Source organism: Paramormyrops kingsleyae, chromosome 9, assembly GCF_048594095.1.
Source record: "Paramormyrops kingsleyae isolate MSU_618 chromosome 9, PKINGS_0.4, whole genome shotgun sequence".
NCBI lineage: Eukaryota > Metazoa > Chordata > Actinopteri > Osteoglossiformes > Mormyridae > Paramormyrops > Paramormyrops kingsleyae.
Window position 1 is genome coordinate 25,876,847 of NC_132805.1, and position 27,843 is coordinate 25,904,689.

The 27,843-nt window shown below is 49.5% G+C and overlaps 1 protein-coding gene across 5 annotated transcripts; it reads right to left on the reverse strand.

Moving 5' to 3' along the window:
- Positions 1-621: 621 nt before the first annotated feature.
- Positions 622-27,843, reverse strand: myh14 (myosin, heavy chain 14, non-muscle). 5 transcript variants are annotated; one of them, XM_023830090.2, is made up of 45 exons: positions 27,655-27,843; positions 25,030-25,207; positions 24,161-24,367; positions 23,797-23,953; positions 23,009-23,036; positions 22,772-22,880; positions 22,592-22,639; positions 22,017-22,028; positions 21,220-21,312; positions 21,057-21,120; positions 20,383-20,481; positions 19,056-19,199; positions 18,735-18,949; positions 18,148-18,300; positions 17,115-17,288; positions 16,482-16,655; positions 16,273-16,387; positions 15,285-15,353; positions 14,678-14,892; positions 14,389-14,510; positions 14,248-14,317; positions 13,980-14,140; positions 13,373-13,481; positions 13,119-13,250; positions 12,825-13,031; positions 12,527-12,664; positions 12,308-12,431; positions 12,045-12,216; positions 11,757-11,969; positions 11,526-11,670; positions 11,166-11,372; positions 10,911-11,015; positions 10,682-10,834; positions 10,267-10,515; positions 9,865-10,077; positions 9,549-9,761; positions 9,295-9,456; positions 9,017-9,145; positions 8,622-8,710; positions 8,399-8,522; positions 7,865-8,073; positions 7,579-7,687; positions 7,231-7,403; positions 4,366-4,389; positions 622-3,909 (listed from the first exon to the last, which is right to left on the reverse strand). In XM_023830090.2, the coding sequence occupies exons 2-45, from the start codon at positions 25,189-25,191 to the stop codon at positions 3,720-3,722; spliced, it is 6,180 nt and encodes a 2,059-aa protein (XP_023685858.1). In that variant the 5' UTR covers positions 25,192-25,207; positions 27,655-27,843; the 3' UTR covers positions 622-3,719. The 5 variants fall into 5 exon arrangements, with proteins under 5 accessions (XP_023685858.1, XP_072572747.1, XP_023685861.1 ...); XM_072716646.1 differs by lacking the exon at positions 22,017-22,028 and having other exon boundaries at positions 14,678-14,899; positions 15,283-15,353; XM_023830093.2 differs by lacking the exon at positions 4,366-4,389.

Genomic DNA, 27,843 nt, shown 5'->3' on the forward strand with positions numbered 1-27,843 from the left:
TCATTTTGTCAATCACTAAATATGAGTGATTATAAGAATTTACAGTGAAAAAAGAAAAATGATGACATCCTCAGTTTGTACTTCAGAGGTTCAGTTTTGTTCATGTTTGTGATATAACATGAGCCCATGTCCTTAAAATAATGCTGCAAATGAATTCAGCAAATCAAAACCTTTATCTGAAATTATGACACACTCACAGAAAACTGTCCTTTCTTAAATGTTCAGATCTGTTAAGCTTGGCTAAATATTGCAGTGTTTGTTCCAATATATTTATTTATTAAAACAGGATTCTTTTTTGGAATATCATGTATGGTGATGTGGAAAAATGCATGATGCATTTCGTTCTGGGCACCCCCATCTGTGATCAATGAATTAAATCTCACTAAGAATTCCAAACTGACAACATATATTAAAATTCGGGTCAGATCTAGTTAGATATGATTTAACAGCAAATAAACAAAACAACCAGCAATTATAAAAATTCAAGTTTCACAGAAGCAAAAAAAGCACCAGTTTTGTTACATACAAGGTTGGTTCTCTACTTCTTATCCCACAGGTCAGTCTGCGATAAGGGCTCTGTTGTCACATTTGTTAGAAATCAAATGAGTACAAACCAGAATATAAAATTAATTAGATTGATGTTTAATAAAACATAAAACAATATCTGATGCACATCAGAAGTATAGAAGTATCTGGAAATCAAAAATGTTTTATTAGGACAAAGGGTTTAGAATTTAATGAGAATTTGTAAGCATATGAATTCATAAAACAAACAGTTGGCTTGCAGAGCACGGCTGAAAGCCAAACACGCCGGAGAGGGTGAACGGCTGGATTTTGTTGCCATCTACTGGAATATAAAGTGCACATTTACTAGAAACATTATTTCATGTTATGTCCGTGTCGTCGTTCAAGTTCAAATAAATATTCATTAAGGTACACAGGAGAAACATTGCAATTTGTAAAATGAATTAAAAGAGGAATACTTTTTGAATAATTTTCCACATGAACCCTCTCCCAAAATTTTTTACACAGAAAGTAAACAGAGTGCCACAGAATAAGTAAAACGCTGAGAGCATTCCAAGTAAGCCTAAATCACGGTAATAATACCGAAGCACCATCCTTGTACGATAAGTTAACTGCAAAGTTGCAATGAGTCGTGCCCGTTATATAAGGGCACAGTATATACATCCCCAGGATATTCCCTCTGTTTCTTAGAGGGGGTGTGAGGTTAATCTGGTTTTTTAAAAACGTTCTGACTGCACCCCAGTTATGCTTGCAATACAACGTGAAAGACGTAGAGGGGTGGCTCTCTCTCTCTCTGTCTGTCCATACAATCGGTGACAGAAGGAGGATCTGTACAACATAAATAATATAACGGAGAAGGATTTGGGGGTGGGGTGGGGTAAAAAATGCTGAATTTGAGACTATGAAAATGATCTGCAAATGGATTAAGCCAGTTAGGTGAATTATGATCGTTTGCCATGGACGTAAATTCTGACTGGGGAGCTAATTAAGAAACTTTTTTATATACTGAAACCTTTCTTAAGATTCATTGTAGGTTTCTTCGCTATATATATTTACTGCATATTAGAACAGCTGAAACCCTGATTAATACATTTCATCAAACAGTAAATATCTGCTTCAAACACTACTCGGTTTGTCATGTACCACTTGTATAAAGTTACAGAAATACGACGTAGAGCACTTCAGATGACCTAAAAAATGTCTGAGGCGAAAACCTCCAGATACCAGAGGAAGTACATTTTTACCCTTCACGTCACTCTTGGAAATGCTTTTCATTATTTGCTAAATTTGGTTGTATTAAATATATCCTAAATTTTGATAACGTAAATATTCGCTCCATTTGGAAAACACTGAGCGTCCATTAACAAACACTTTACACAACCACTAAAATAGACATCGCACAATATTTCCGCTGTTGAAATGCTGCCAGTGGTTCTGATACGAGTATACTGAGAAAGATCAGCAGTAAAAATGGAGGTTCTCTCATTTCCCGCCTTTTCTGGATTAAGACTATTTTAAATCTTCCAGTTTTTTCTGTAGTCTGGCCTTCAGAAAAAACAGCGCTAATATATTAACCTACGACTTTATGTCACCCAAAGCGGCTTGGTCAGTGCAATTATCTTTAATATGCATTTCAAACAGGACTCCATTCTCCTAAGCGCTCAGACCCCTAAAGCGCTTTCCTAGAGTTTCTGGTCAAAAATCAAGGCTAAAGACCAGGTGAAATATGAGATCACCATGACTGTGTTTGAGAAGAAACACCTGTACTGTATGAAGGCAAACAACATACTAACCAGTAAATAAAGGAGACGATCAGCTGTGACATTAATATTTCAACTGTAACTGAACCAGTGTAACAAAAGTGCTAAGCAAGGAAAGCCTGTTTATATAGTAACAAAAGTAACAATATAACAAAAGTGCTAAGTAAGCAAAGTGTGTTTACCTAGATGCATGTTATCTATCACATAAGAGAGCTTCATGTCAGCACCTGGACACAGAGCACGGCACTACACAGAGAAGGAATTCACCTGTTAAAATCTCATTAAAACAACCTACATGTGCATCATGAAAGTGTTTTTAATTCTGATCAGCTTGTAAACCATGAGTCTATCTACACACTGCAGTTTCACGTTGGTCTTCACTGTAATCCACAGGCCTCATTACGCAGACTATGTAGGGTTAGGCATTTTCCTCCAAAACACTTATATATATATATATATATATATATATATATATATATATGTGTGTGTGTGTGTGTGTAAATTGAGTCATTTTGTAAGAAACCATTAGATATAGTCAATAATTGAAAGAAATATGATTAAAATACTAGACTAATTATTGCAACAAAAAAAAAAACTGTTCCTGGTGGAAGATAAAACAGCGGACCAAGGTTGCATTTTTATGCTAGTGGTGAGATTCTCACATTAAAGTGTAGGTATTCTAAGAAAGGTTTACTTTCAGGTAAAATGTATTCAGGTCAACACTCAAAATGTTGCATTTCACACTGACTCATCCCTGCTCGCTCTCATCAAACCCTGGGTGAAGGACATCTACCTCAATCAGGGTGAGCGCATCTGAAGTGGTGACTTTACAGTACCCTGCTTTTTAGAATGTGAGCGAGTCAAAGCGGTTTTCATAAAAAAAGTACCAGAGCATATTAATATTATTACCGCAGGCAGTAAGGGTGCATCTCTTACTTGCAGAATCAGTGGGATTTTTCAACGTTTACAAATAAAGTTACCCGTCCTTCATTATTTTCCTTCGTTTCTGTCACCTTTGTTTTTGCAAGCTCATGCAAAATGCCTCAACCAAACCTGGCTTTTAAATAAAAAAAACACTTATTTTGAATAACCATCATGGTACACACACTGTCACATTAAGCAGGATATACTAAAAGAGATTTGCTAATTGGTTAGGCCTCCCAGTGTATACTGGGATCTTTTTTTCCCCCTTTCAAAATAAAAGTTCTTAGTCTGTCTCTCTCTCTCTCTCTCTCAGTGCAGCAGTTCTTCATTCTGATGTTTAATGTCCAGTCAGTCAGTGTAATGTGCCCTTCCTTCTGTCTGTCTGCTCCTGGAGATTTTCTTCTTTGCCTGATCTTCCCCCACACTCAGCACCGACGCCATGGGGGGCACCTTGAGTCAGTGAGTCGGTGGGTCCGTCCATTGGCCGTAGAGCACCCCCAGTGCCCCCCTTCACTCCGACTCTGTCAGGCCATACGGGAGCTGGGGCTCCAGGCTGTGCTCAGAGGGCGTAGGTGTGGCCGGGAGGCCGGTGGATGGGGAGGGGGAGGCGGGGGGCTCCTCAGAATCGGAGTTCTCTAGGGAGAGGTCGTCCACCAGCGGCCGACGGGCAGCACGCAGGGAGAGAGGGAGGGGGGCGCGTCTGTGGGGGGGACAGCCAACAGAGGAGTGCAGAGAGGGACACAGAGGAGAACGGACAGAACGATCAGTATGATGTCAGATTAGAAGCACAGCAAAGCAGACACAGCAGCGCTACTGCAGTCAGAACTACCAGCAGGAGACCTGAGGGTCCAAACCAGGGCACATTTCAGAGGCCGTCTCACTAATGACAGATGATTCTGCGGAAGCTGCCCGATGACCCCCCAGGCGGCATCTTAAAGCTTATCACAGTCAAACAGGCTGTGCGCCTAGAGCATGCGACTCAGCACCCGCTCACGAGGTGAGAGGGAACAGCCTGGGGCGCCAGCGGGCTGGACACTCTTTCGCCAACAAAGGGCAGAAGGGATCCTCGAGCACGGCACAGCACCAGGAGGCAGAAGCACGCGGACACACACACACACACACACACACACACACACGAGTGAGCAGCCAGACCTACTTCTCATCTCTCCGCTCTGTGGCGCTAAATGGGGCATGAGAAAGGGAGAGGGTCACAGACAGGCCGGGACGAGGCTCGCAGACGAGTACAAATGTTAAAATGATGCAGCATGACACTCAGACAAAGTGCAAAGATGGGACATAATAAAAAAAAACACCCAAAGCAATGACATGATGGTGTATGTTGGCCCTGTACGGCTTCGCTCTGAGATATTCCCACACTCCACGGGTAAAACACGTTGCAGACCAGGGCTGTGCGATATGGCAATATACAGCTGCAGAAAAAATTATGAGAACACAGCAGTACTTTTCGTTTCACTCATTTCTCAGTGTATGGGTGTCTATCTCTGAGTAATATACATTTTTTTTGCAAACTGCAGCCTGGCTCTTCCCTGTTTCTCATTAAATGAAGGGCTTCTTCCTTGCTTTATGGGACTTCAGTCCTGCTTCAAGGGAGCCTGATACAAACTGTCCTAGCCGTGCACTTCACACCTACACTTGTTTCCCATTCCTCTTGAAGACCCATTGATATCATCCTCTAATTCATAAAGCACTGGCAGATGAGTTGACGGTCATCTCTGGCATTAGAACGTTACTTCTGCCCTCTACATGGCCGGTTTCTGGTCATTCCCAGTATCTCCTGCTTCACCTTGTTCTTGTGTGCTGCCGCCTTAGAACTTTTGCACCTGGAAGCAACCTGCTGCTCGGCGCAGCCTTCTGCCAGCAGAACCATGCTCAAGCATTTAAAAATGCAGGTTTGTTTAAAAATATAGAGTGGTGTCAATTTTTTACGCAGCTGTATATCGTGTGACGATAGAGACTTGTCTATCATGTATGTTACGCTGTTTCGTTTATATCATTGTGTCACAAATCACACTCTTTATGACAATATTTAAGTCCTTTGGAAATCAGGCCTGTTACTGCCGGGTCCGTACCACCTGCCTGATGTGTGCCTCACACATTGGTCTATGCATGTGCAGCATTCGTAAACACATATTTACAGCAAGCTACATTTACAACAAGCTACAGGGGTCGCTTTATTGTTTAATGAGAACTAGCATTAATGATCACGCTGACTGAAAAACATCAGGTTTTCTTTGCTTGTCATTTTAGGTGTTCGAGCCATGCGTATATATCCAGATTTTTGATCAACACTATTACCTAAATATCCCATATCTGAAATACTAATTTATATCTCCATCAGGTGAAATGTCTGCTATCCAGCCCCATGGTATTTTGGTATACTTATAGCTTTGGATCTCTCTGAACTGAAATATGAAATTTGGTGTATTTTCCGTTTGTTGCAGTCATATTTATATCACTCCAAATCAGTGGGATCAGAAAAACAAATGGATATCATAAATAGCATTTCTCTACTCATTTGTCCTGTTGGCATAAGTTACTGATTTTGCTACCTGCATAATAGTGGCAGCCATCATGGACATATTCGGTCACCCCCCCGGGACTGGGGTGCTTAACGAGACCCATAAACACGCACTCAGACACAACTGCAGGTGCTATGCAGAAGGTGTATTAAACAGATGGAGAACACAATCCAAAATATGAACATCTGGCTGAATATTCCATTCTGGGCTGGTGGAGATGGCTCACAATATAAACCGGATGTCATAAAAAGAAATATTAACAGGATCAAGTTGGGTCGTGAAAATGTGGTGAAATTAAGTGGTACAAATCGTATAATATGCCGTAAAGTGTGATGCTGCACATGCAGTCGAGCAAGGTACAAATCAGGCTGGGGGTACAGATTGTACTTAACAAATTATGTCACAGACATACAAACTGTCCCCACAACAGACTGATACCACAGCCTTGAACAGTGTTGTTTACTAACACGCCCACATACATAACCACACCCACTGACAGGGCCATATACATAACCACACCCACTGACAGACCCATATACATAACCACACCCACTGACAGACCCATATACATAACCATGCCCACTGACAGACCAACATACATAACCACACCCACTGACACGCCCACATACATAACCACACCCACTGACAGGGCCATATACATAACCACACCCACTGACAGACCCATATACATAACCACACCCACTGACAGACCCATATACATAACCATGCCCACTGACAGACCAACATACATAACCACACCCACTGACAGGTCCATATACATAACCACACCCACTGACAGACCTATATACATAACCATGCCCACTGACACACCCACATACATAACCACACCCACTGGCATCCATATGCATAACCACACCCACTTACACGCCCACACATATAACCACACCCAGTGATACGCCCACATACATAACCACACCCACTGACATGGCCATTTACATAACCAAACCAACTGACACGCTCATATACATCACTACACCCGCTGACATGCTCACATAATAACCACCCCCACTGACACATCCATATACATAACCACGCCCACTGACACATCCATATACATAACCACGCCCACTGACATGTCCATATACAAAACCACGCCCACGGACACACCCATATACATCACCACACCCAGTGATACACCCACATACATAACCACACCCACATACATAACCACACCCGCTGACATGCTCACATACATAACCACCCCCACTGACACATCCATATACATAACCACGCCCACTGACATGTCCATCTACATAACCATGCCCACGGACACACCCATATACATCACCACACCCAGTGATACACCCACATACATAACCACATCCACTGACATGGCCATTTACATAATCAAACCCACTGACACACCCATATACATCACTACACCCACTGACACACCCACATAGCCACGCCCACTGACACACCCATATACATAACCACACCCACGTCCTGTGTAAAATCACCTGAGTTGGTTGCGCAGGGCTGCGATCTCCCTGGTCATGCTCTGACTGCTGTCCGTCATTTCCTCCAGCTCCCGCTGCAGTTTGCGTCGCTGTGCATTGGTGCGTGAGTTCTCCTCCTCCACCTCCTCCAGTTGTCTCTTCAGCTGCCGGAGACGGCCCATGGACTTCTCCAGCTAATGGAGGGAAAGAGGGGAGATGAGAGAACCGTCCGTCCATAACTGACCGCCAAGAACGTGGTTGTGGTGTGAGACTAAGCCAAATGTCCTCGAAAAATAATTTTCAACAACATAAAAAAAGGACACCCCCGGTACCACAGACCTAAGCCTGGTGGCCACAGGCCCTACCTACCTGCTCCTTGTACTGGTCAGCATGTCTCCGCTCATCCTCCACCTGCATCAGTACCTCCTTCAACTTCTTCTCGGTCTTGCGCACCAGCTTGTTGGCAACTGCCCGCTCCCTGAGGTGGGAGTGGGGGAGGTGGGGTGAGGAGTGTCCAAGCTGAGGCCCATTCAAGACCTACCATGATAAACTGGCCCTCACAACTTCACCATCACCCCACTATCTGCCCCTCCATCTTCTTCTCTAACTATCCCTCTATCCACCCCTCCATTCACCTCACTTTTTCCCCACTCACTGTCTCTCCTGCTCCAGCTGCTCCTCCATGGCATCAATCTTGGCCTCCAGGGCGGCGACACTGAGTCTGTGTTTTCCTCGCAAGGCTCCCTCCATCTCCCCCAGTCGGACTTTCAGCTCCTTGTTCTGCCTCTCCAGCTGCTCCCGGGCGCTGTCACTCTTTTGCGTCAGGGTGCGCTCCCCGGCAAGCTGCACTGTCAGGGTCTCCACCTGCAGGGGGCAGCAGAGTTGATGTGGGGTGGACTGAGCTGGATGTAGACACAGCAGTGGAACATCCCAAACTTTAATGAAGATCTGATGTATGGGCCCTTGATTCAATCAGTATGAGCCACACCAGTTACTTTAGTGCACTGCAGCTACTCAAAGATCCAGACCAGGCAGGTGCCCATTAAGAAACACACTCCGCCTGCTGGGATGACCTTCTTTCAGGATCTGTCCGGGGTGTACACCAGCTTGGGAGAGGCTCCAGGCCCCCTTGACCAATATAAGTAGTTGGATGGATGGATGGATGGATGGATGGATAGACAGACAGTACCTGGAGGACAGTCTTCCTGTGCCGTTCCGCCAGCATCTCCGCATTGCTCTGCTCTTCCTCCAGCTCCTCCTCCAGCTGGGTCACTCTCACTTCCAGCCTCCGCTTCTCATCACACAGTGCGGATCTGCGGAGCCATTGAGATGAGGGGGTCAGCTGCACGGCACGGAAGGTGGGGCACAGAAGAGAGACAGAGGAAACCAGGTATGAGAACAGCAAGACTCACTTTCCAGTGGAGCTGTTGAGTATCTCATCAGCCATTTCGTCCCGCTCCTGCTGAGCCTGTCTCCTTATCCTCTCTGCGTTGGCCAGTTCCTGCGGAGAACACAAGGGGACACCAGTTCAGGATGGGTTTTAAGGGATGAATTAACCTCCCTGTTTTGATACCCTGAGGGAAGTACAGAACTCAGTCTATGCAACGCTGTACAATAACGTTTGACATCTAATCATATCTTTGCTGTGATTAAGTTCTAAATGTTTAGCGAAGAGAATGGGTATTACTTCATAGCCTGGTGACATTTGTGAAAATCATAACCATATAATTATTCATTAAAGATTATAAAGCATATTAACCTGACAAGTCAGATTGCGTATTTTTTCTTATGAATGATGACCTCTGACCTCCGTTAGCTGCAGTAGCTCCGCCTCCAGGGCCTGCAGCCGCTTCTCGCTGTCCTTAGATTGGGCGACCACCTCATCACGGGCCAGCTTCGTCTCGTCAAGTTCCCGCAGCACATCCTTCATCTGGGTCTGAAGGGGATCACAGCACACACATGTATACATGAATGTGATGTCGCCTGCGGTGGGTCTGTGGATGTGGTTATGTATGTGGGTGTATCTGTGCCATAATGCAAACATAAAAACTCACTGGCCCAAACAGTAGATGGAGGCAGGTTTACCTGCAAACGTCGCAGCTGCCTCTGCGCCTCCTCCCTGCCGCGAGTGGCCGCCTCCACCTGTGCCTCTGCCTCCTGTAGCTCCGCCTCCAGTTGCTTCTTGACGGATACAGCCTGCGCTCTCTGGCTGCGCTCCTCTTCCAGCTGTGACTCCAGCTCTCGGACCTGCAGGGCAATGGGTTGGCAGTGTTGAAGTCCCGCATGCCCAGATGCACAGGTTTTCAGGGGGCCTTGGTGGCCACACGCTCCTCCCATACCTGCTTGCTAAGTGCCCTCCTCTTCTCCTCGCCCTTCTCCTCCTTGCTGCTGATCTCCCTCTCGAACTGCGCCCTCAGGGCCTGCAGTGTCACCTCCAGCCTCAGCCTCGAGTTCTCTGCCTCGGCAAGCTCCTCCTCCAGCTCCTGGGTCTGCACTCGGAGGGACTGCGCCTCCGTTTCCAGGCTCCGACGAGACCGCTCCAGCTCATGGACCTGCCAGGGGAAAGACGACCGCCCCCCCCGTTATTGTTATTCTGGGGTTTGCAGAGGGGGAGGGGTTCTGCTCAACATCTCTCTGCACACAAAAGGGCCTCACATTCTTGCCCACGTCGTCCTGGGCATTTACGAGCTGCTCCATGTCGAGCCTCAGCTGCTTATTGACACGTTCCAGCTCCTCCTTCTGGTCAGTGGCCTCCTGCAGGGCGCGGGACAGGGACAGGGTGCGCGTCTCCTTCTCGCGGTTCTCTGCCTCCGCTCGGTCCCGCTCCTCAGCCAGCCGGGCGCTGACGGCTTTCTCATCCGCCAGGCACTGAGGGGGAGATCCATGGAACAGCCGTTTGGCCTGATCTGTTGTCACAGTGACCATCTCACTTTCAATCCCCACTGGCAGCCTCTGACTTCTTGTTCCCTCAGGTCTCACTTCCTGTCTGCAGTGCCACCTCCCTTCTTCCCTCTCTACTTCTCTTCCTCCTGCCCTCCCTCCCTCTGCCTGCCTCACCTGGTCGAACTTTTTCTGCCTCTTCTCCAGCATGGTGCAGTTCTGCCTCTCGCGTTGCAGGGCCACGGTCATGTCCTCAATCTCCTCACGGAGACGCTCCCGTTGCCGCTCCGCCCGGTCCTTCTCCTCCTCCCGCGTCCGCTCCCGCTGGCATGCGCCCTCCAGCTCCCGCTGCAGCTTTCGCCGGCATTCCTCTCCTGCCTCCGCCGCCGTGTTCACCTCATCTAGTTGCCGACGCAGCTCAGCCAGCTGCGGGGGCGTCGGGGGTCAGGGGTCAGGGGTCAGGTCCGGTCTTTAAGACAGGCATATGCTACAGGAAGGAACAACCAGGTATCCCCAACCCTAAAGCTAACCCCTAACCCTAATACTGTACTAGGTAAACTCAGTACAGCCATGCAGCGGCACTCAGGACGACCTGCTGCGTGTGAGTCTGGATCTGCCTGTTCAGCTCCTTCACTCGCTCCTCTTCCTCCTCCACTCTCTCCATCAGCCCGGCCCGCTCTTCCTCCAGCCCTCGCACCCGTGAGCCCAGGGCCAGCTTCTGCCGCGTCTCATCCTGCAGGAGCTCCTGCCGAGAGCAAGGGAGGTGTGCTTAGTGGTGAGGGGTGGCGGCGGCATAGGGGCAGTGGGAGCGTGGCCTGTACCTGGGCGTCGTGGAGCTGGCTCTCCAGGCTGCTGACCTCCTTACTGAGTCGCAGGGATTTGGACTCAGACGCGGAGAGAGAGGCGGACAGCGACTCTATTTCAGACTGTGGGTCGGAAACGAGAGGACAAGGTGGAGGACAAATGCAAGGAGGTTAATCCATGCAGTAGGAGACACTTAACCCCATTGCCCCCCCCCCCCGCAATGACGGTCACTCTAACGGAGGCACGGCCTCCATCTGGCTCTCCGCCCACACCTGCAGCTTGTGTAGCCGCTCCTCCCGCTCCTCCCGTTCCCGCTCGCTCTGCGCTAGCCGGGCGTTCAGCTCCTGCAGCTGGCCCTCCGCCCTCTTCCTGCCCCGCTCACTCTCCATCCTGCTGCCCTGCAGCGTCTTCAGCTCCCCACTCAGGCTGCTCCTCTCCTCCTCCAGGACTGCCTTGGCCTTCTCCAGCGACTGGCGTGACTGTAGGGGGCAACAAAAGACACTTCTGTCACCTTTATAGGCCCCACCTGCTGTCAAGTTTTAATAAACAACAAAACCTGAATTTTGTTTTGGCAGGGTCACATACAGTTGCAAGTGGCCCCTCTCCCACTCCTCCTCCGGCTCCCCCCTCACCCGCTTGCTGTTATCCAGCTGTTCCTGCAGCGAGTCGATGGCTGCACAGTGGCGCACGCGCAGCTCGGACAGCTGGGCCTCGTGACGCCGCGTCTCCTCCTCCAGGCAGCGCTGTAGCTCCCCCAGCTCCGCCTCCCTGCGGGACCTGTGGTAGGAGGGATGGGCATCCGGATAAGGCTATGCCCCCACATCCTGGGTCATACGCACGCAGACCTTGGAGGTGGCCCAGACCTCAGCTCCTGCTGGGCAGCCGTGGTGTCCAGTGTGTCCTCCAGCTCGGTCCGCAGAGCCTCCAGCTCCTCCCCCAGGTCGCGCCGCTGTTTCTCTGCTCTCTCCCTCATCCCCCGCTCATTCTCCACCTCTTCCTTGAGCTCTGACACCTGCGACATGGCTTCCCGCAGGGCTCTCTGTGCCTCTGCCCGTCGGGCCCCCTCCTCCTCTAGCCTGAAAGGAGACAGTGACAGGTTGGGGCATGTTTGGACCTTACCCCCAGGTGGCGCTGTCTTCCTGGCCACTCACCGGCCCTGCAGGGTAGTGATCTCCTTTTCCCGCTGGGTCAAACTCCCCCTCAGCTCAGCCGACAGGAGACCCAGCTCAGATAGCTGCTCCTGCGCCTCCACGGCCTCATTCTCCATCCTGCGCCTCCACTTCTCCTGCTCCATCCGGCCCTGCTCCTCCCGCTTCAGCCGCTCTGGAGAAACACAGAGAAGCTCACAGCAAGGAGCTCATGCTGACTGAATATGCCCCCTACTCAGTGGTGGAAAGTTGCACTCCAGCCGTACCCTCCAAATCGGCGATGACCGCTTCCTGCTTGTTCTTTAGTTTGTTCAGGCTCTTCACTTTCTCTTCCTCTTCTGTCAGCTGGTCTGTCACTTCGCTCAGTCGCTCCTCAAGCTGCTTTTTCTCCTGAGGGAGGGATGCCGGGGGGGGGGGGGGATGGGTGAGGGCAGGGGGACCTTAACATGGCAGTACGCACAGTGAAATGCGGTTACTCTCCACACCTTGTTGAGCCGATCTCTATGCTCGCTGAGGTTCAGGGTCTCCGCCTCCAGACTCTTCACCTTTGTCTCCAGCGTTACCTTCTCCAGCAGGAGGCGCTGTCGGGCTGCCTCTTCCTCCTCCAGCTGCTCCTCCAGGTCCTGAAAGCAAGGCGAGAGTACAGGTAAAATGACACGTCGGAACAAGGAACAAATTTCAGACAGCAAAAAATTTTGAAATAGACTTCAAGTTTCTATTTCCATCATGCTTATTCAGTTATACAGAGCAGCCGCATCTCATTTTCTCGCCTGCTCCAATTACCTGAATGTTCTGCTGCAGCCGCTTCTTCTCATTGGTCAGCTGTACACCCCTCTCCTCCTCCTCCTCCAGGCGCCCCTCAAGTTCACCCAGCACTTCCTCCAATTCCTGTTTCCTACTGGCCAGCCTCGCTCTCATCTCCTCTGCCTCCGCAAAGAGCTCCGCCTCTGCCTGGAGCTGGTCTGCGAGCACTGCCTTCTCCTCAATCAGCTGGGGGTGGGCAGCCAATAGGGCATCGGCGGAGCTCCAAAAGTTTGACTATTAACAGCTTTTGACAAGACGCCGGGTGGTCCGTACCTGCTGATGTTTCCTCTCCAGGTCACCAAAGTCCTGCTCCACTTTGGACAGTTTGTCCTTCGCCTTCTGAAGCTCGGCCTCCTTAGCCTGGATCTCTTCATCCTGGCGTGTGACCTGCAGGAGGGGCTTCACCTGGGGACAGCCGAAGTGGACGAGGGACTAAGCTTCACAGATACTAATACAAATACAAATATGCATAGTGTATACTGTATAGGGGGGCAGAGGACCAGGGCACGAGAGGGTATCTGGGGTACCTTGGTGAAGAGTCGCCACCACTGCCAGTTCCTCAGCTTGAGGTAGGCAGCACAGTTCCTCTGCATGACCCTCAGGGCACTGAGCTGCTGCTGCTTTTTTAGGAACGCCCTGGGTGAGAATAAGGAGGTTGATGTTCAGGAAGCTCATCCCTCAACATGTTCATGAAACTCATATCCTCACTGTGTTCTAGAAGATCATTCCTCACAGTGTTCAGAAAGCTCAGCACTCAGCATGTTCAGGAAGCTAAGACCTCATTGTGTTCAGGGAGCAAAGACCTCATGGTGTTCAGGAAGCTCAGCCCCCTCCATGTACGTACAGCTCAACCCTCACTGTGTTCACAAAGTTGAGCATTCACTGTACTCAGAAAACTCAGCCCTCACAGTGTTCAGACAGCTCTGGTCTCATTGTGTTCAAACAGCTCAACTCTCACAGTGTTCAGGAAGCTCAGCTCTCACTGCTTTCAGACAGCTCTGCCCTTACTGCGTTCAAATAACTGTACGCTCAGTGTTCAGGAAGTTGAACCCTCACCATGTTCTGGAATCTTATCCCTCACCGTGTTCAGGTAGCTCAGCCCTCACCATGTCAGGAAGCACATGGGTGCTGTACCTCCTCGCTAGGTAGCCTCTGGCCACGCTCTGGAAGCGGATGATGGTGTCCGTGATCTTCAGATCCCGCTCTTCCTCTAGGTGGGCCAGAACCCCAGCTCTGAAGAACACCTTGCTCTGACCCACCCTGAAAAGGTTCTGGTCCAGTTCCAGGGCACTGATCTGGAAATGGAGACTTACACTGAGAGCCCTGAGCACTCAATCCTCAATGGGGGCACTAGGAGAGATATTCTGGAAACCATAAGGAAATCAGGGATGGAGAGTCTCACCATGAGCTCACAGGCCTGCTTGCCGTCCATGAAGGTGCGCGGGATGGCGTTGGGGGTCAGGATCTCATACCTGAAGAAAGGGGGGTCAGTGTATGAGGGTCACACGGGTGGTCATGACGAGTGCAAGGAAAGCTCACGCACCTCTGCCTGAATTCCTGGAATGGGATGCGGTTCGGAAAACCCTGTCTGCAAATGCGGATGCCCTCCAGGACCCCATTACATCGGAGCTGATCCAGAACCAGGTGGGGGGTCAGCTTTCCCGCCTGAGCCCACAAGGACAGAAACACATATGAAGACACGCTGAGTTCAGCCATGGACAGGACAGGTGTTCACTGCCCATCCGGATCTTCTCTCATCACGCCAATGTCTCCCTAATTCGTCACTACATCCGCATCTCCCCCAGCAGCACCCCCCGCCTCGTTCCGCCTACCCTCTTCTCGTGGTTGGGGATGATGCAGCGCAGGAAGTTGGGGTTGGTGTTCCTCAGTGTTGCCATCAGCTTGGTCAGCGACTCCTTATAGAGCTGCCCCACTGTCCTAAACATGCCCTTCTTGGTCTTCAAGCCTGCTGCTCCAAAGGCTACCGCCCCGGCCCCTTCGCCCAGACCCCCGGATGAGACCTGGTCCAGGCCCACAATCCTCTCCACTGCTCCACCAGAAGGGTTGGGGTGGGTGGATGGGTGGGATATAGATAGTATGACAATAAAAGAAGGCTAGAGTGGCATTAAGGATTCCACAAAGATACAACACAGCCAAGTACAAACAGATTTAAGCTGAGATTTGACAATTGTAATTACAGGTGGAACAGGACATCTCTGATTTACTGTCCAACACACCCAGAGTAGTACTGCTGTACAATAAATGTTACAAATTAACAAATCACATCTACTCTTGGTTTTCAATAGCTTTAAAATATCTATACAAAATGTATAGATAAGCAATGTACAAATCGACTAAGTTCAGACCAGGGGATAAGGTTATAGGACTTATGGGGAGAGATGGAAGGATGGAGGGAGTAAGGAAGAGGAAGACACCTACTGTCAGAGCCATTGGTCTGAAGAGTGGCGTAGGAGTCGAAAAAGTAAACACGAGGAAGAGTCTGAATATCTGAGGAAGAGGAGAGCGAATGACACACGGAGTGGGGGGAAGCGGGGAATCAGGGTGTTAAGCACAGATGGGAGGACAGGATGAGGACAAACAGAGAGAGAACAGCAACACAGCTGTTAGCGGTTTATTAAACAGCCGGGCATTAGTACAAATAATAAAGCCATAAGTGAGAAGTTAGCTGAATCCCCCTAATTTAACTGCAGACATTCTAAACTTAAGCTTCTGTAAAAATGACCTGAATTTAGCTCAAGTTCATTAATCACTTTAATCCCCCTTTAATGTTTAGAAAAATGTTCTAATGGGTCATGATTATCAACCTGTACTTTGGATTATGAACGTAATCTGACTGAAATAACATTCCTTTCTCACACACTTAAGGTCCAGCACCTTCCCAACACATCACGTCCAGAGCTGAGGTCCAGCGCCTTCCCAACACATCACGTCCAGAGCTGAGGTCCAGCACCCGCCCAACACACCACGTCCAGAGCTGAGGTCCAGCACCCGCCCAACACACAACCTCCAGAGCTGAGGTCCAGCACCCGCCCAACACACAACCTCCAGAGCTGAGGTCCAGCACCCGCCCAACACATAACCTCCAGAACTGAGGCCCAGCACCCGCCCAACACACAACCTCCAGAGCTGAGGTTCAGCACCCGCCCAACATACAACCTCCAGAGCTGAGGTCCAGGACCTTCCCAACACACAACCTCCAGAGCTGAGGTCCAGCACCCTCCTAACACACAATATCCAGAGCTGAGGTCCAGCGCCCTCCTCCTAACACACATTATACAGTACTGAGTTCCAGCACCTTCTTCCCAACAACCTCCAGAGCTGAGGTCAAGAACCCTTCCAACACACACTGTCCAGAGCTGAAGTCCAGCACCCTCCCAATACACAACGTTCAGAGCTAAGGTCCCACCTTCACGCCACAGCTCAGAGATGAAGTGATCAGAGGACTGATGAAGAAGTGAAGCTACATTGTCATTCAAAGGGTCCATGTTCTTCACAAGCCACTCATCTGCTTTGTAGTCCACCTGCCACATAAGGAAATGGGGTAAAAACCACAGTTAAGCTAAAAGCAGTCAATCCAGGGTTTGCCACTCAGGGAGGGACCAGGAAGATACGCACCCTCCCAGCATAGTGGATGATGGAGAAGTCAGCTTCCTGTCTCAGCTGCCGGGGCCGGTGGAACTTGGGGTGTGAGCCCTGCTCCCCGGACAGCTTGTCCACAAAGGAGCGGTCCGTGGCCCGCGGGAACCAACACTCCTCGTCCAGCAGAGCCAACACCCCTGGTGGGTGAGCCTGGCAAGGGACAAATACAGCTTAGCACAATAGGGGACCTGGGGGAAGGAGCGCTACAGGACTGAAGGAATACCGAGACTAAATGTCATACCTAAACAGCACACGTTCTGAGGTTCCCCTCTGGGATTAATCAAGTTTGCCTATCTATCCATCTATGTGTCCATCCATTCATCCATCCATGCATCAGATTTCCATCTATCTATCTATCCATCCATCTAGATAATATCCATATTTCCATCCATTCATATATCCATCTATCATCCATCCTTCCATTTATCTATCCATTCATCATTGGATCTATTCATCCATCTTTGCATCTTTCCATCCATCCATATATCATCTTTCCATCCATTCATCCACTTATCCATCTATCTATCCATCTTTTTGTCTTTTGATCTATCCATCAATCACTCCATTCATCCATCCATCCATCATCCACCCATCCATCCACCAACATACAGGCCGTTCTATGAGGTCAATGCAGGGCTGTAGGTCCAAGCCAAAGTCGATGAAGTTCCACTCGATGCCCTCCCTCTGGTACTCCTCCTGCTCCAGCACGAACATGGTGTGGTTGAAGAGCTGCTGGAGCTTCTCGTTGGTGTAGTTTATGCACAGCTGCTCGAACGAATTCAGCTGCATGAGAGAGACCCATTGTTAGGGGAGGCTCTTTCTCACATGTCCCCATTATAGCAAGGCAAGAACATGGACACCTTACAAGAAGAACATGGGGTCCTGCCCAGTATACTTTACTTTCATCTTCCGGCACCTATACCGAACATCTCCATCTTCAGTATTCTCAAGCACCAAATCCGACAGGTTACTCCATGTTCTACTTAATAATCACTCACGAAACATTACCAGCTATCAGCGTAAAATGAACTTTCTGAGCACGGTTACCTGTGGCCCTTTGATCCATCTGCTAAGAACAAAATACCCATAATCCATTAGGGCAGGTGCTGCCATTTGGGATTGTAAATGATGTGTAGCGCTTTTGAAAAGGAAATCTCCTCTAAGCCTGAAGGTTACTGGTTACATCCTGAAGCAGAAAGCAACTGCATCGCGTTTTCCCAAACCTTTTCAAGTGGCTCTGTTCTTTTTTTAATGAACACCTGCTTTTGTGCTCCTCGGTACACCTGATAACGCACATTGTTACCCACTCAGAGTTGCTGGGCGTTCCTGTCCGCGCCCGAGCCAGCTATTTTGAAAGCACTGCATGCTGGGGGGTGGGGGGCGACCTGGCTGCCAGGGAGGCGTACGGAACAGTACTAATGCACTGGCTAACAGGCTTGGTACTCCCTGTGTAAGCTTATCACTGGGCTGAGGCTGATGGTCTGGCTGCTCAAGTTCTGTGGTTATTATACTCCTGACTGGGAACACACCCTTTGTACCGCAGTTTCAATGGTATTTCCACAAGGTCACTTTTCAGGTCTTCCTTCACCCCTTCACATCTCTCTCGCTTTGTCTCCTCCACTTGTCCCACGCCCCCACCCACCTGAAAGATCTCGAACCCAGCGATGTCCAGGATACCGATGAAGGAGGCTCCCTGCCTCTGCCGGCGGTCCAGGGCCCGGTTGATCCGGTGGACCAGCCAGCGGAAGAGGCGCTCATATGTAGCTTTGGCCAGAGCCTCCACGGCAAAATCGGCCTGGGGGGAGAGGAGGTGGGATCGTGGACGGATCGTATGTGGGAGCAGAAGGAGGATAAGAATGAGGAGAACAGGGTAGAAGGGAGGTGACAGGGGAGAACATTAAGGATCTCAACTCTAACACTAATCAGAGTCTGTTTATCTCTGTAAAACTGCACATACACAGAGGGAAGCCTCAAAAGGTGGCACTGTCTTCTCGAGCCTCCAGGGTCAGAGGACGAAATCCTACCCCTGCTCCATGTATGTTTACATGTTGTCCCTGTGTCACATGGTGTGTGTGAGTGTGTGTCGTGTGACAGAATGGGACTCAAGCCTGGATGGACCCCAACCTTGCACCCTGCGCTGTCAGGGATGGGCTCCAGGCCATAGTCCACCCCCCCCCCCCCCCCTCGCCCCAAGTAGGACGATCGCTTTGGGCACGGCTGGCTGCCCACCTGCTCCTTGGTCTGCGCCTTCTGCACGTACTCCCTGCCCACTTTGATGCGGGGCGTGAGGATGGCGCGTGTGAACTCCAGCACGCTGATGCCCAGCAGGTGGCACAGCTTCTGGGCCGCCGTGTCGTCCGGCATGGAGGCCTGGTCTGAGTTCTTCTCCTTGTGGAAGGAGACGTTTCCGAACTGCAGCACAGCCGAGATCACCTTCATCATGGCTAGAGAGTGAGAGGATGGAGAAAAGGGGTGAGAAGGAGTAGGGTGAGTTGCGACCACTGAGCAGGGGAGGTGATGGAACCACGTCTCCCCATCCAGCCTCCTCACCCAGCGCCTCCTCCTTGGTGAAGCCCATGATGGTCATGGAATCCATCGTCTGTGTGAAGTTCTCGGCGTCGCTCTGCCCCGGCACCGGGATTGAGCCACCGCTCAGGAAGCGGTACTGATCAGCACCGGCCAGGAGCAGGTCCGCTGTGAAAAGAGTGAGCACATAGCGTCAGAGCCCCACGGCAGACCTGCTCACCCGGCTCACTATTACATACATACATACAAACATACATACAAACATACATACATACATACAAACATACATATGCCCAGTCATCCATCCGTTTATCCATCCATCTGGCTAGTCATCCGTCCATTTATCCATACCATCCATCCATCCATCCACCCATGCATTTATCCATCCATCCATCCATGCATTTATCCATCCATCCATAACCACTCATCTAGAACAGTATCACACTGACCCAGGGGGCACAGCACAGGGTTCACTCAGGATTAGGACTCTGTGCCCATGATAGGAAAGTCACTGGTTCAAACCCTGTGCTCAGAAGAGTGATGCCACCACTGGGCCCTTGATCAAGGCCCTTAATTCCCAAATGCTTCAGACACTGGCTGACCCTGTTTTCTCAGTTACACGTTGCTTTGGGTAAATGCATCTGCTAAAGAAATAAATGCATCGTAGGGGTTCATACACTAAAGTTTGCTTAGAGATGCCACCTAACCACATGTCTTTGAGAGTCAGAAGACCCTGGAGAAAGCCAGTTGAATCCCTTCCCTGATGTGACATTTGCAGTTCCTACAGATACCTTCCAGCTAAGTGCCACTTTACACCGTGAGGTTAATCAAGTTTGAACGGTCAGCAGAACTTCGAGAAACCTGTAAGAGGCCCTGACAGTGATTTCTGAGATTCTGACCGAAGACTGTGGTCATGTTCCGAGCATATGGTCAGAAGGACCAGCAGGCCTCATCTGGGTCACTCCTGCATTAGACTAAAGCTGAAGTGACCTACACGGGTGACCTTCACAGATGACCTTCACGGGTGACCTTCACAGAGGACCTTCACGGGTGAAGGTTACTGACAGACAGGCACTGACAGTACCTGAATAATGAATCCCTCCTTTAATCTCATTTATGCGATAAACAGGACAGTATCAGGACATGTGCTCACACTCACTGTCTCAGGTCCCTAACCCAGGCATGACTGAACCTCTTAGCAAGCGGCAAATGACACTAACATGGAGATATCTGTGCCCCAGACGGGCATCTCCACACGTAACAGGCTGTACCTCGGTAACCCAGGTAGTGATGGACACCGCATCCAACTAGAATGGGGGGGGTACACAGGGGCGAGGGTAGGGGAGCTCACCTCTCATGCTCTCAGAGGCGCCACAGAGGAGCTGGTAGAAGATGTGGAAGGTCCTCTCGTCCTTTGCCTGCCGGATGGCGCGGGACTTCTCCAGGAGATCTGATGGAGGGATTTAAGGAGAAGCCCGAGGCCAGCTGGCAGGATGGAGTTACTGCTGTGGTGTGTACTGAGTACGGCCCTCGGAATCTCCACACGACGGGCGCTGACCGCTGTCGCTCAATCTAACACTGCACTACTAGTACAGTCACTACTAGTCAGCTACTATAAAGTCTTCTGCTGATATTTAACTAGACAGAATTGCTATACTGCTGGGTCTTAAGGGCAGTGTGGTGGCGCTGCTGCCTCACAGCAAGGAGGTCCTGGGTTCAGTCCCCCTGCCACCTTTCTGTGTGGAGTTTGCATGCTCTCCCCGTGTTTGCATGGGTTTCCTCCCACAGTCCAAAAGCGTACAGGGCAGGTTGATTGGCGACTCTAAGTTGACCCTGTAATTGTGTGAGTGTGTTGGCAACTGCCCAGGGTTGGTTTCAGCCTGTGCCCATTGTTCCCAAGATAGGCTCCTGTCCCCCCCCACAACCCCGGTTGGGATTAAGTGGTTACAGTGATGGATGGATGGATGGGTCTCTTAAAATGCCAAGTCATTAGATGTAAATGCTGAAGATAAAAATGCAAGATACAGGTCTCGATATTGGCTCCGACGATGTACCCCGCCACGTCAAAATTGATGCGGATAAATTTACCCTGGAATGAAGGTTACATAGGGATTTTACATTCAAAATACATTCAAATCCCATTTTAAAAGGTTATAATTTAAAAAGGTCTCAAAAATCAAAGACATACAAATCGAGAAGAATTGTCATTCTTGACGGTCTTAGCGTTGCCAAAAGCCTCCAGGATGGGATTGGCCTGTAGAAGCTGCCTCTCCAGCTCCCCCTGGTGGACGTGCAAAGCTCAGTGTCATGGGGGAACATCGCAGACAGGAGCCAGATAGTGACTTAGTGGTTCTCAAACGTTTTTACCATGTAGAGGGGCCCCAGTAACAAAAAGATGCACAAATTAAATTAAAATGATCCATTAAGAAATGGTTCTGAATTCTCATGAAATTACATTAAATAAATATTCTATCATGTCATTGTAAAATGCCAAAAGTAAAACGATGGATGGCTGACGGAATAATGTAGAATAATGAAGCAGAACTCCTATTGTATCGTTTCAAGTTTTTCCAGTCATCTGGGATCGTTTATCTGGGATCGATTCGCATTCCTCTCGGTCAGGGAAACAACCACTAACAGGTTGGGACCCATGGTTTGAAAACCACTGCACAGCTCAGAATAAGGGGCTCAGCGGGCAAACAAGGAAGCCTCATACAACACGACAGCAGCTTGCACAGGGGCAGAAAGGGCCACAGGGCAGCGCAGACGTGCACACGTGTTCTCTGGGGACAGCGACTAGCTGTACGATCGCCATAGCGGTTAGCGCTAGCGAACCCGCGGCTAACAGGCATAGCTAGCAGAGCAAAGCACACACAGCATCTATGCGTATCTACTGACAGAAACAACAGAAACGCTAACAGGGCACAAGGAGCAGCACTGAGACACCATCTCCACACAAAGGCAAGTTTACAAACATGTACTCACATACTGTTCGCTCTGAGTTAGGGAGGGGTGGCGGGGGCCAGGCAGACGCGAGACACAAAAAAAAACAATAGAAAAAAAAATAACATACAGATGGACACATGAGAGCAATGAACAAACACAACGGACAAGGCAATTAGAGAACATCTGGTTCCCCTCGATCAGAGCTCACTCTCTGCTGCTCACTGGACCCAGAAACCATCATCATCATCATCATCATCATCATCATCATTATGGGTGAAGGTCATTCCACACCCGGCGTCCATCTTGAATTGAATTACAAGCAGGACCCTCCGTTACGTAAACAGCCTTCTCAGATGCGTCTAATGGTGAGTCACAGGCCCGGTGTGCTACACGCGGGCTGATTCATTATTCAGCAGGCCGTGGATATACGGCACAGGTAAGTGGGCCATACTATCACCACCCCAAGAAACCGGGGCCTCTAATTGGTTCAGGGCCCAGTGACGGTTGCCACGGAGTCTTGGATATGACGCCTTATAAACGGAGGGGAAAGAAGAGGGTGGGGTTGGCGTTTGTCGTGAAAAGCCCCCCAGATGTGATGGACGCCTCCCACTCACCCTGCCGAGCATTGCAGTGGCCCTCTGGGCAGCTTTGGAGCTATCCGTCTTAGTGAGAGGGAGAGAGCGAGGGAGCGGGGAGAGGGCCCATGTTAGGAAGCGGCGGGCCAGAACCGTCCACACACAGACAGGCCGTCGGAAGGCCCGTAGGCTCCAAACCCATCCCCGACCCAGAAATACCGTGTCCTTGCTTCTGCCAAGCGTGCCCGTCTTGTGCGATGACGCCACATGAGCCAAGTACTGGATCACCTTCTTTGTGTTCTCCGTCTTCCCGGCTCCCGACTCACCCCTGAGAAGAGCAGAAGGGAGAGACGTGGGCATGGATCTGGGGCTGGACCCGGGGCCCATTGACATGCCAGAGTGCATCAACACACCGAAGAGCGTGAGCGATCACAGCTGACGGGAGGCAGTACTCACGTGCACAGTATGGACTGATCTTCTCTATCTGCAGTGAGAAGAGGGATAAACAGGAAATGAGATAGTCAGGAAATCACTCTGAGACGGCACTTACAAAGACACCATTACGGGCAGGTAATGCGAGCCACCCTGTTGCTGTTTAGCGTCCAGAGGCGAGTATGTAACACAGTGTAACCTACATTCAGAACAATGCCAAGCCATTAGCCTCATTATGACACTCAAGTGCCTTAATTCACATGCGCGACACAGAGACACCTTCCAATTGCCCTGACGCACGGCGGTATGCATCTCGCGGCACAACAATTCACTAAACCAGAGGCTTCTCACCAGTCCAGTCACCAGAGGGATGCCCAACTCTATCCCAAATCCTAACCCTAACCATAACCCTTTCAGAAATGTGCCCCCACCCCCTTTTAGGAAGTTTATTTTAGACAACTACTCTTACTAGTAGGAATGGGTGCTAATAAAGGTCGTTGACCGATTAGGCTTTTATAACTCTGCCAGCAGCATAAATTTGGCTGCCCCCTAACAAAGGAGAAGGCAAAGGCCGCTCTCAACCGCTGCACGCTTTCTGAAGAAAATCGCTTCACTTCAGTATGACGTACAGCCGACTTTACAAAGAGATGCAAAGCTGCTGGCGTATCAGCAAAGAGCAGATAGAGGGCGCTACCACCGCGAAGGTAGAGAGCGAGCCACCCTGCCTTTCCAGAGCTACCTCTCTGCATTCTGTTTAGATGAGCATGTCCGTGGCGGACACCTCAGAATTTCGTCGACATTTCCCACAATACCTTGCAGCATGCTTCGGTACGCAGCCTCAGAGATGGCATAAATGTGCGGGGGCATTTCGTGGCGCTTCTTGCCCCGGTACATCTCTACGATGGACTCGGTGTAGATGGGTAGGTTCTTGTATGGGTTGATGACCACACAGAAGAGTCCCGAGTAGGTCTGCAGTAACACCAAGGAAGATGGACTCGCAACCTCAGTACTAATCAGCAGGGGGCAGAGTGGTTAAGGACATCAGTGGTGGTCACACCTTGCATTGACAGGTACGGAGATTCCCCCACTGCACTGTCACTACTCTGTACATGGTATAAGCAGGTCACATGGTGTAAGCAGCCCCAGGGTATTTCCTCCCAGCACAGAGTTACTCACATAGATGAGGCCGGAGTAGTATCTCTCCCTCAGATTGTGTAGCACGGAGGCCTCGTTCAGGCAGGTGAGGTCAGCCATGTCCTCCACCTTGCTGAAGCGTGGCGGGTTCATGCGCTGCACCTCCTCACGGGACAGCGTCACCCGCCGGCCACTGTCCGTCAGCTCCACTTCCACCTCATCCCCGCGCTCCTCCCGCACGCTGGCCGCCTGTCAGGTCAGGGGGTGACACATCACAGCGTGACAGAGACACGCGAACGCTACGCACACACATGGCCAGAAATGCCGGCACAATCTGACCACTAATGGCACAGATCTAGAGAAATAAGCAAAGCAGGAAGGAGCCTGTCGTTACATCTGAGGCCCTGCGTTGGCACTGTCTGGCCGTCCGGTGTGACTAACAGAATAAATAAGGAAAGCAGCTGGAAGGGATGCTCAGTGTCAATCCCTCAGAAATGTGTCCACGATTTAAACTGACAGAACACATGTTCAAAGACTTCTGCTCCACCACACGCCGCAGACACGTGCTGTGTGAGCTGGAGGCCACGCCCCCTTCCCATTGGCCAGGCGTAATCTGCAAGACACTGCATACATTGTCAGAGGGGTGACAGACAGACTGCATGTAGCGGAGGGTGACAGGGCCGCTCCGTACAGCAGGCCTGATCTTCCCGCAGCAGGAGGTGGGAAGCCTGCACAGACCTGGCCTACATTTACCCCGCTGTTTGAAGGCAGCTGGTTTCACGTTGGCAGAACTTGACATGGTGCAGTATCTAATGCCGCCAGGTTTAGTGGCAGTGTGCACACGGTACTGCAGGACAGCGGTCAGGGGACACAGAGATGCTGAGCGCCAGCCGAACTGCTACGGCTCTCACCTCAAAGCCGTGCTTCTCCGAGGGAACCCACACCAGCCTCTTAGCTGCCCAGTCAGCCTGGCTTGAAGCGGAGAAAACTGAGGTAGGGGATGCAGGCCCCGCCCCCATGGACAGGAAGTGCGTGACATCGTTGGTGGCGACCCCTGCTGTCTTGGCAGACATAGTGCAGGACCTGGTACTGACCAAAAGAAACAGAAACATTTCTGATGCGGTTCTGCAAAATGTGGAGGGTGTAATCCCAGCAAAATGGCAGATTTTATCAGCTGTTCCTGTGTTCACCCAGATGGCACTCCATTTAAAACACCCTGTGCATCTTTTACAAAAAGAATAATGTGTACAGTGACTGTTGAATATCAATTATCACACCATTTATCCTACATGTAGCAAATCCAGTTTCAGCATCTAACACATATGTTGATCACGGCTTAAATAAAACGCTGCAATTAGCAGCCTGTCACTGTACCGCTGAGGTCTGAAGGTTGCTGTACATAATCAGCAAATTATTATTTTTCAGTTTGTTATTTTCATCACTGTCTACATCTGAATTGTTTCCTCTAACAGCCTGGCTGTGTTTAATCCACAGGTTTCTGATCATTCACTGCAAAGACTGTCAGACAAACCAGCAGGGATGTCCCAGTGACCAAACTGTGGGACTCCAAGAGGGTGTGATGTAACAAAATTGCCACTAATAGTTACACAATTACAGTAAAAGAGTATCAACTGGAATAACATGCCACTGTTATGTCAGTAATAAAAGTAGGCAGTCTGGGAACCGTAAGATATAGAATAGCAACCTATAAATGAGAATAAACTATATTACTGTGAGAATAAAAGATGCCCTAATTAAACAGAAGAATGTAATAATCCCTAATGGACAATGGGGATATGGTTTGAGCCAACACTCTGAGTAAACGGACAGTTATTAATTAATTCGAATCAAATTGAGCGAAACAGATGAAGTCCACATGATCGTAAAAGCTTCAAAATCAAAATTCGGCAAAAACGAAACCCTCCCTGAACACTGATTAAAACCCAAACAGGGTATGGTGTATGGTGCAACACGGGGACACGCCGTGGCATATTTTATTTTTTTCCATTCCTGTTACAGTCACAGTTACACCCATATGTTTAACTCGAGCACTCTCTTCCAAATGTGCATTTATCAGCCCCGCCGTAGGGGCAGGTTACCGAACCCTTCAGAAGGACTATGCGTTTTTTTCAGGCAATTCTCTGGAGATAATCAATACATCAAAAAAGGTTTCTAATCATATAGTTTTCCAGCCCGGCGTCTTCACACAAAAGCAATGCGCCGAAATCCTCCCCCATTCCCTTTCCTTAAAACGGGGCTGAGCTGAGATCCCGCAGTGACATTAATTCAGTCACCGCCGCTCCGGGTGTCGAGTCATTTTTACTACTGAATACCGCAGGAAAAGCACCAGTGCAGCACCCTTTGGTATATTTCGTGTTGAGATGGAGGTCATTTCGCCATAATGCACATAATTAGTATTACAGCCCGCAATGCACGCTGCCAAACGCGACTGCACACGCGGTTTACGAGCCTGTAAAGAAGGATGCACCACCGCCTCCCGTGCAAAATGGATCGGTCTTTACAGCAATAAGACGCACTCGTCCATGCATCCTTCATGTCCTGCTGCGGGACTTCGGATTTCGTTGCGGGGCCGACACCTCCCTTTTAGGACAGCGTCCATTCCCACGACGACACCCCCCTAATAGCGATCACACTGCAGCAATAATGTAGACAATGATCGCAAGTTTGTGCAAGGGAGAGCTCTAATGCACAACTGGTGCTGATGGTATCCTATTGGACGTCTCTACATGCTTCGGCTCCGGATGAAAGCGCCGGGAGAGACGCCACATCCAGAGGTTTAGCAATGACATTGTAGCGAACCGAAGCCGGGCTGTAGGTTCTGCTGTATGCGGCTATAGGGCCCGGGAGTCGAAGCTGGAGCGGCTACCATGATGAACGACCTACAGCAGTCTCCGACAAAGACTGCCAACCACACCTACACCTCCAACATGCACATCACGGGAAATTCACAGAATCTACTGTCTGTCCCTTATTGCTTAATGTGACATTGATTCAAAGATTACCCACCCGCTTATCTGTCTGTTAATCTGAAAATAGGGTAATTACATTAATATTAAATACAGGCATAGTGTCATATAGCTGGTGTAGTTCACAATACCAGGGCAATGTGATTTAATGCAAACATATACATTTACTGTTTGAAAATAATTATTTTTATCATTCAATGCTGAAATTATATGAAGAAAGCAAGACTAAAATAGCCTGTGATACATACTTAAATCATAAGGTATATTATAGGGTAACAGTAATTTCTATTCTTGGCAGTGCGTTTATCAAATACTTTCCTGCATACACCGCTGTATAAATATCTCAATAGCTGATAACTAAGGTACGTAACTCTTAAACAGGTCAATTTCTTAATCGTTTCCCGTCTGTTCTGTACCGTTTTTCGCCGTTATGCCGCCCGCATTTTAGATTACAGTAGCGAGTTGCTAACCCAATGAAATAAGATACGCGACAGCGCAAAATAATCCGTTAATATTAATGACCCCACGAGAAAAAAGGAAACCTCTCACCTCTAAAATCCTGTCCAAAATATGAAATTCGCCTGACTGTGATACTTCAGGATGCTGTGTTCCCCCCTGCTTCCGTTCGGTACAAACTGCAAGAAACACAACGCAAATGCAGCGTTTATCATTACACAGCCCAGGCGAAGCCCCACACACATACATGCAACACAGAGAATAAAATAGGCAGAAATGTAG

Excerpts from the sequence above, each read along its gene's own strand:
- myh14 (XM_023830090.2), bottom strand. The coding sequence starts at position 25,191 with ATGTCTGCCAAGACAGCAGGGGTCGCCACCAACGATGTCACGCACTTC. Across the intron at positions 15,354-16,272 it reads CTCTGAGCTGTGGCGTGAAG|ATATTCAGACTCTTCCTCGT; the intron begins GTGGGACCTTAG and ends CCTCTTCCTCAG. Across the intron at positions 9,762-9,864 it reads AGGACGACGTGGGCAAGAAT|GTCCATGAGCTGGAGCGGTC; the intron begins GTGAGGCCCTTT and ends TTCCCCTGGCAG.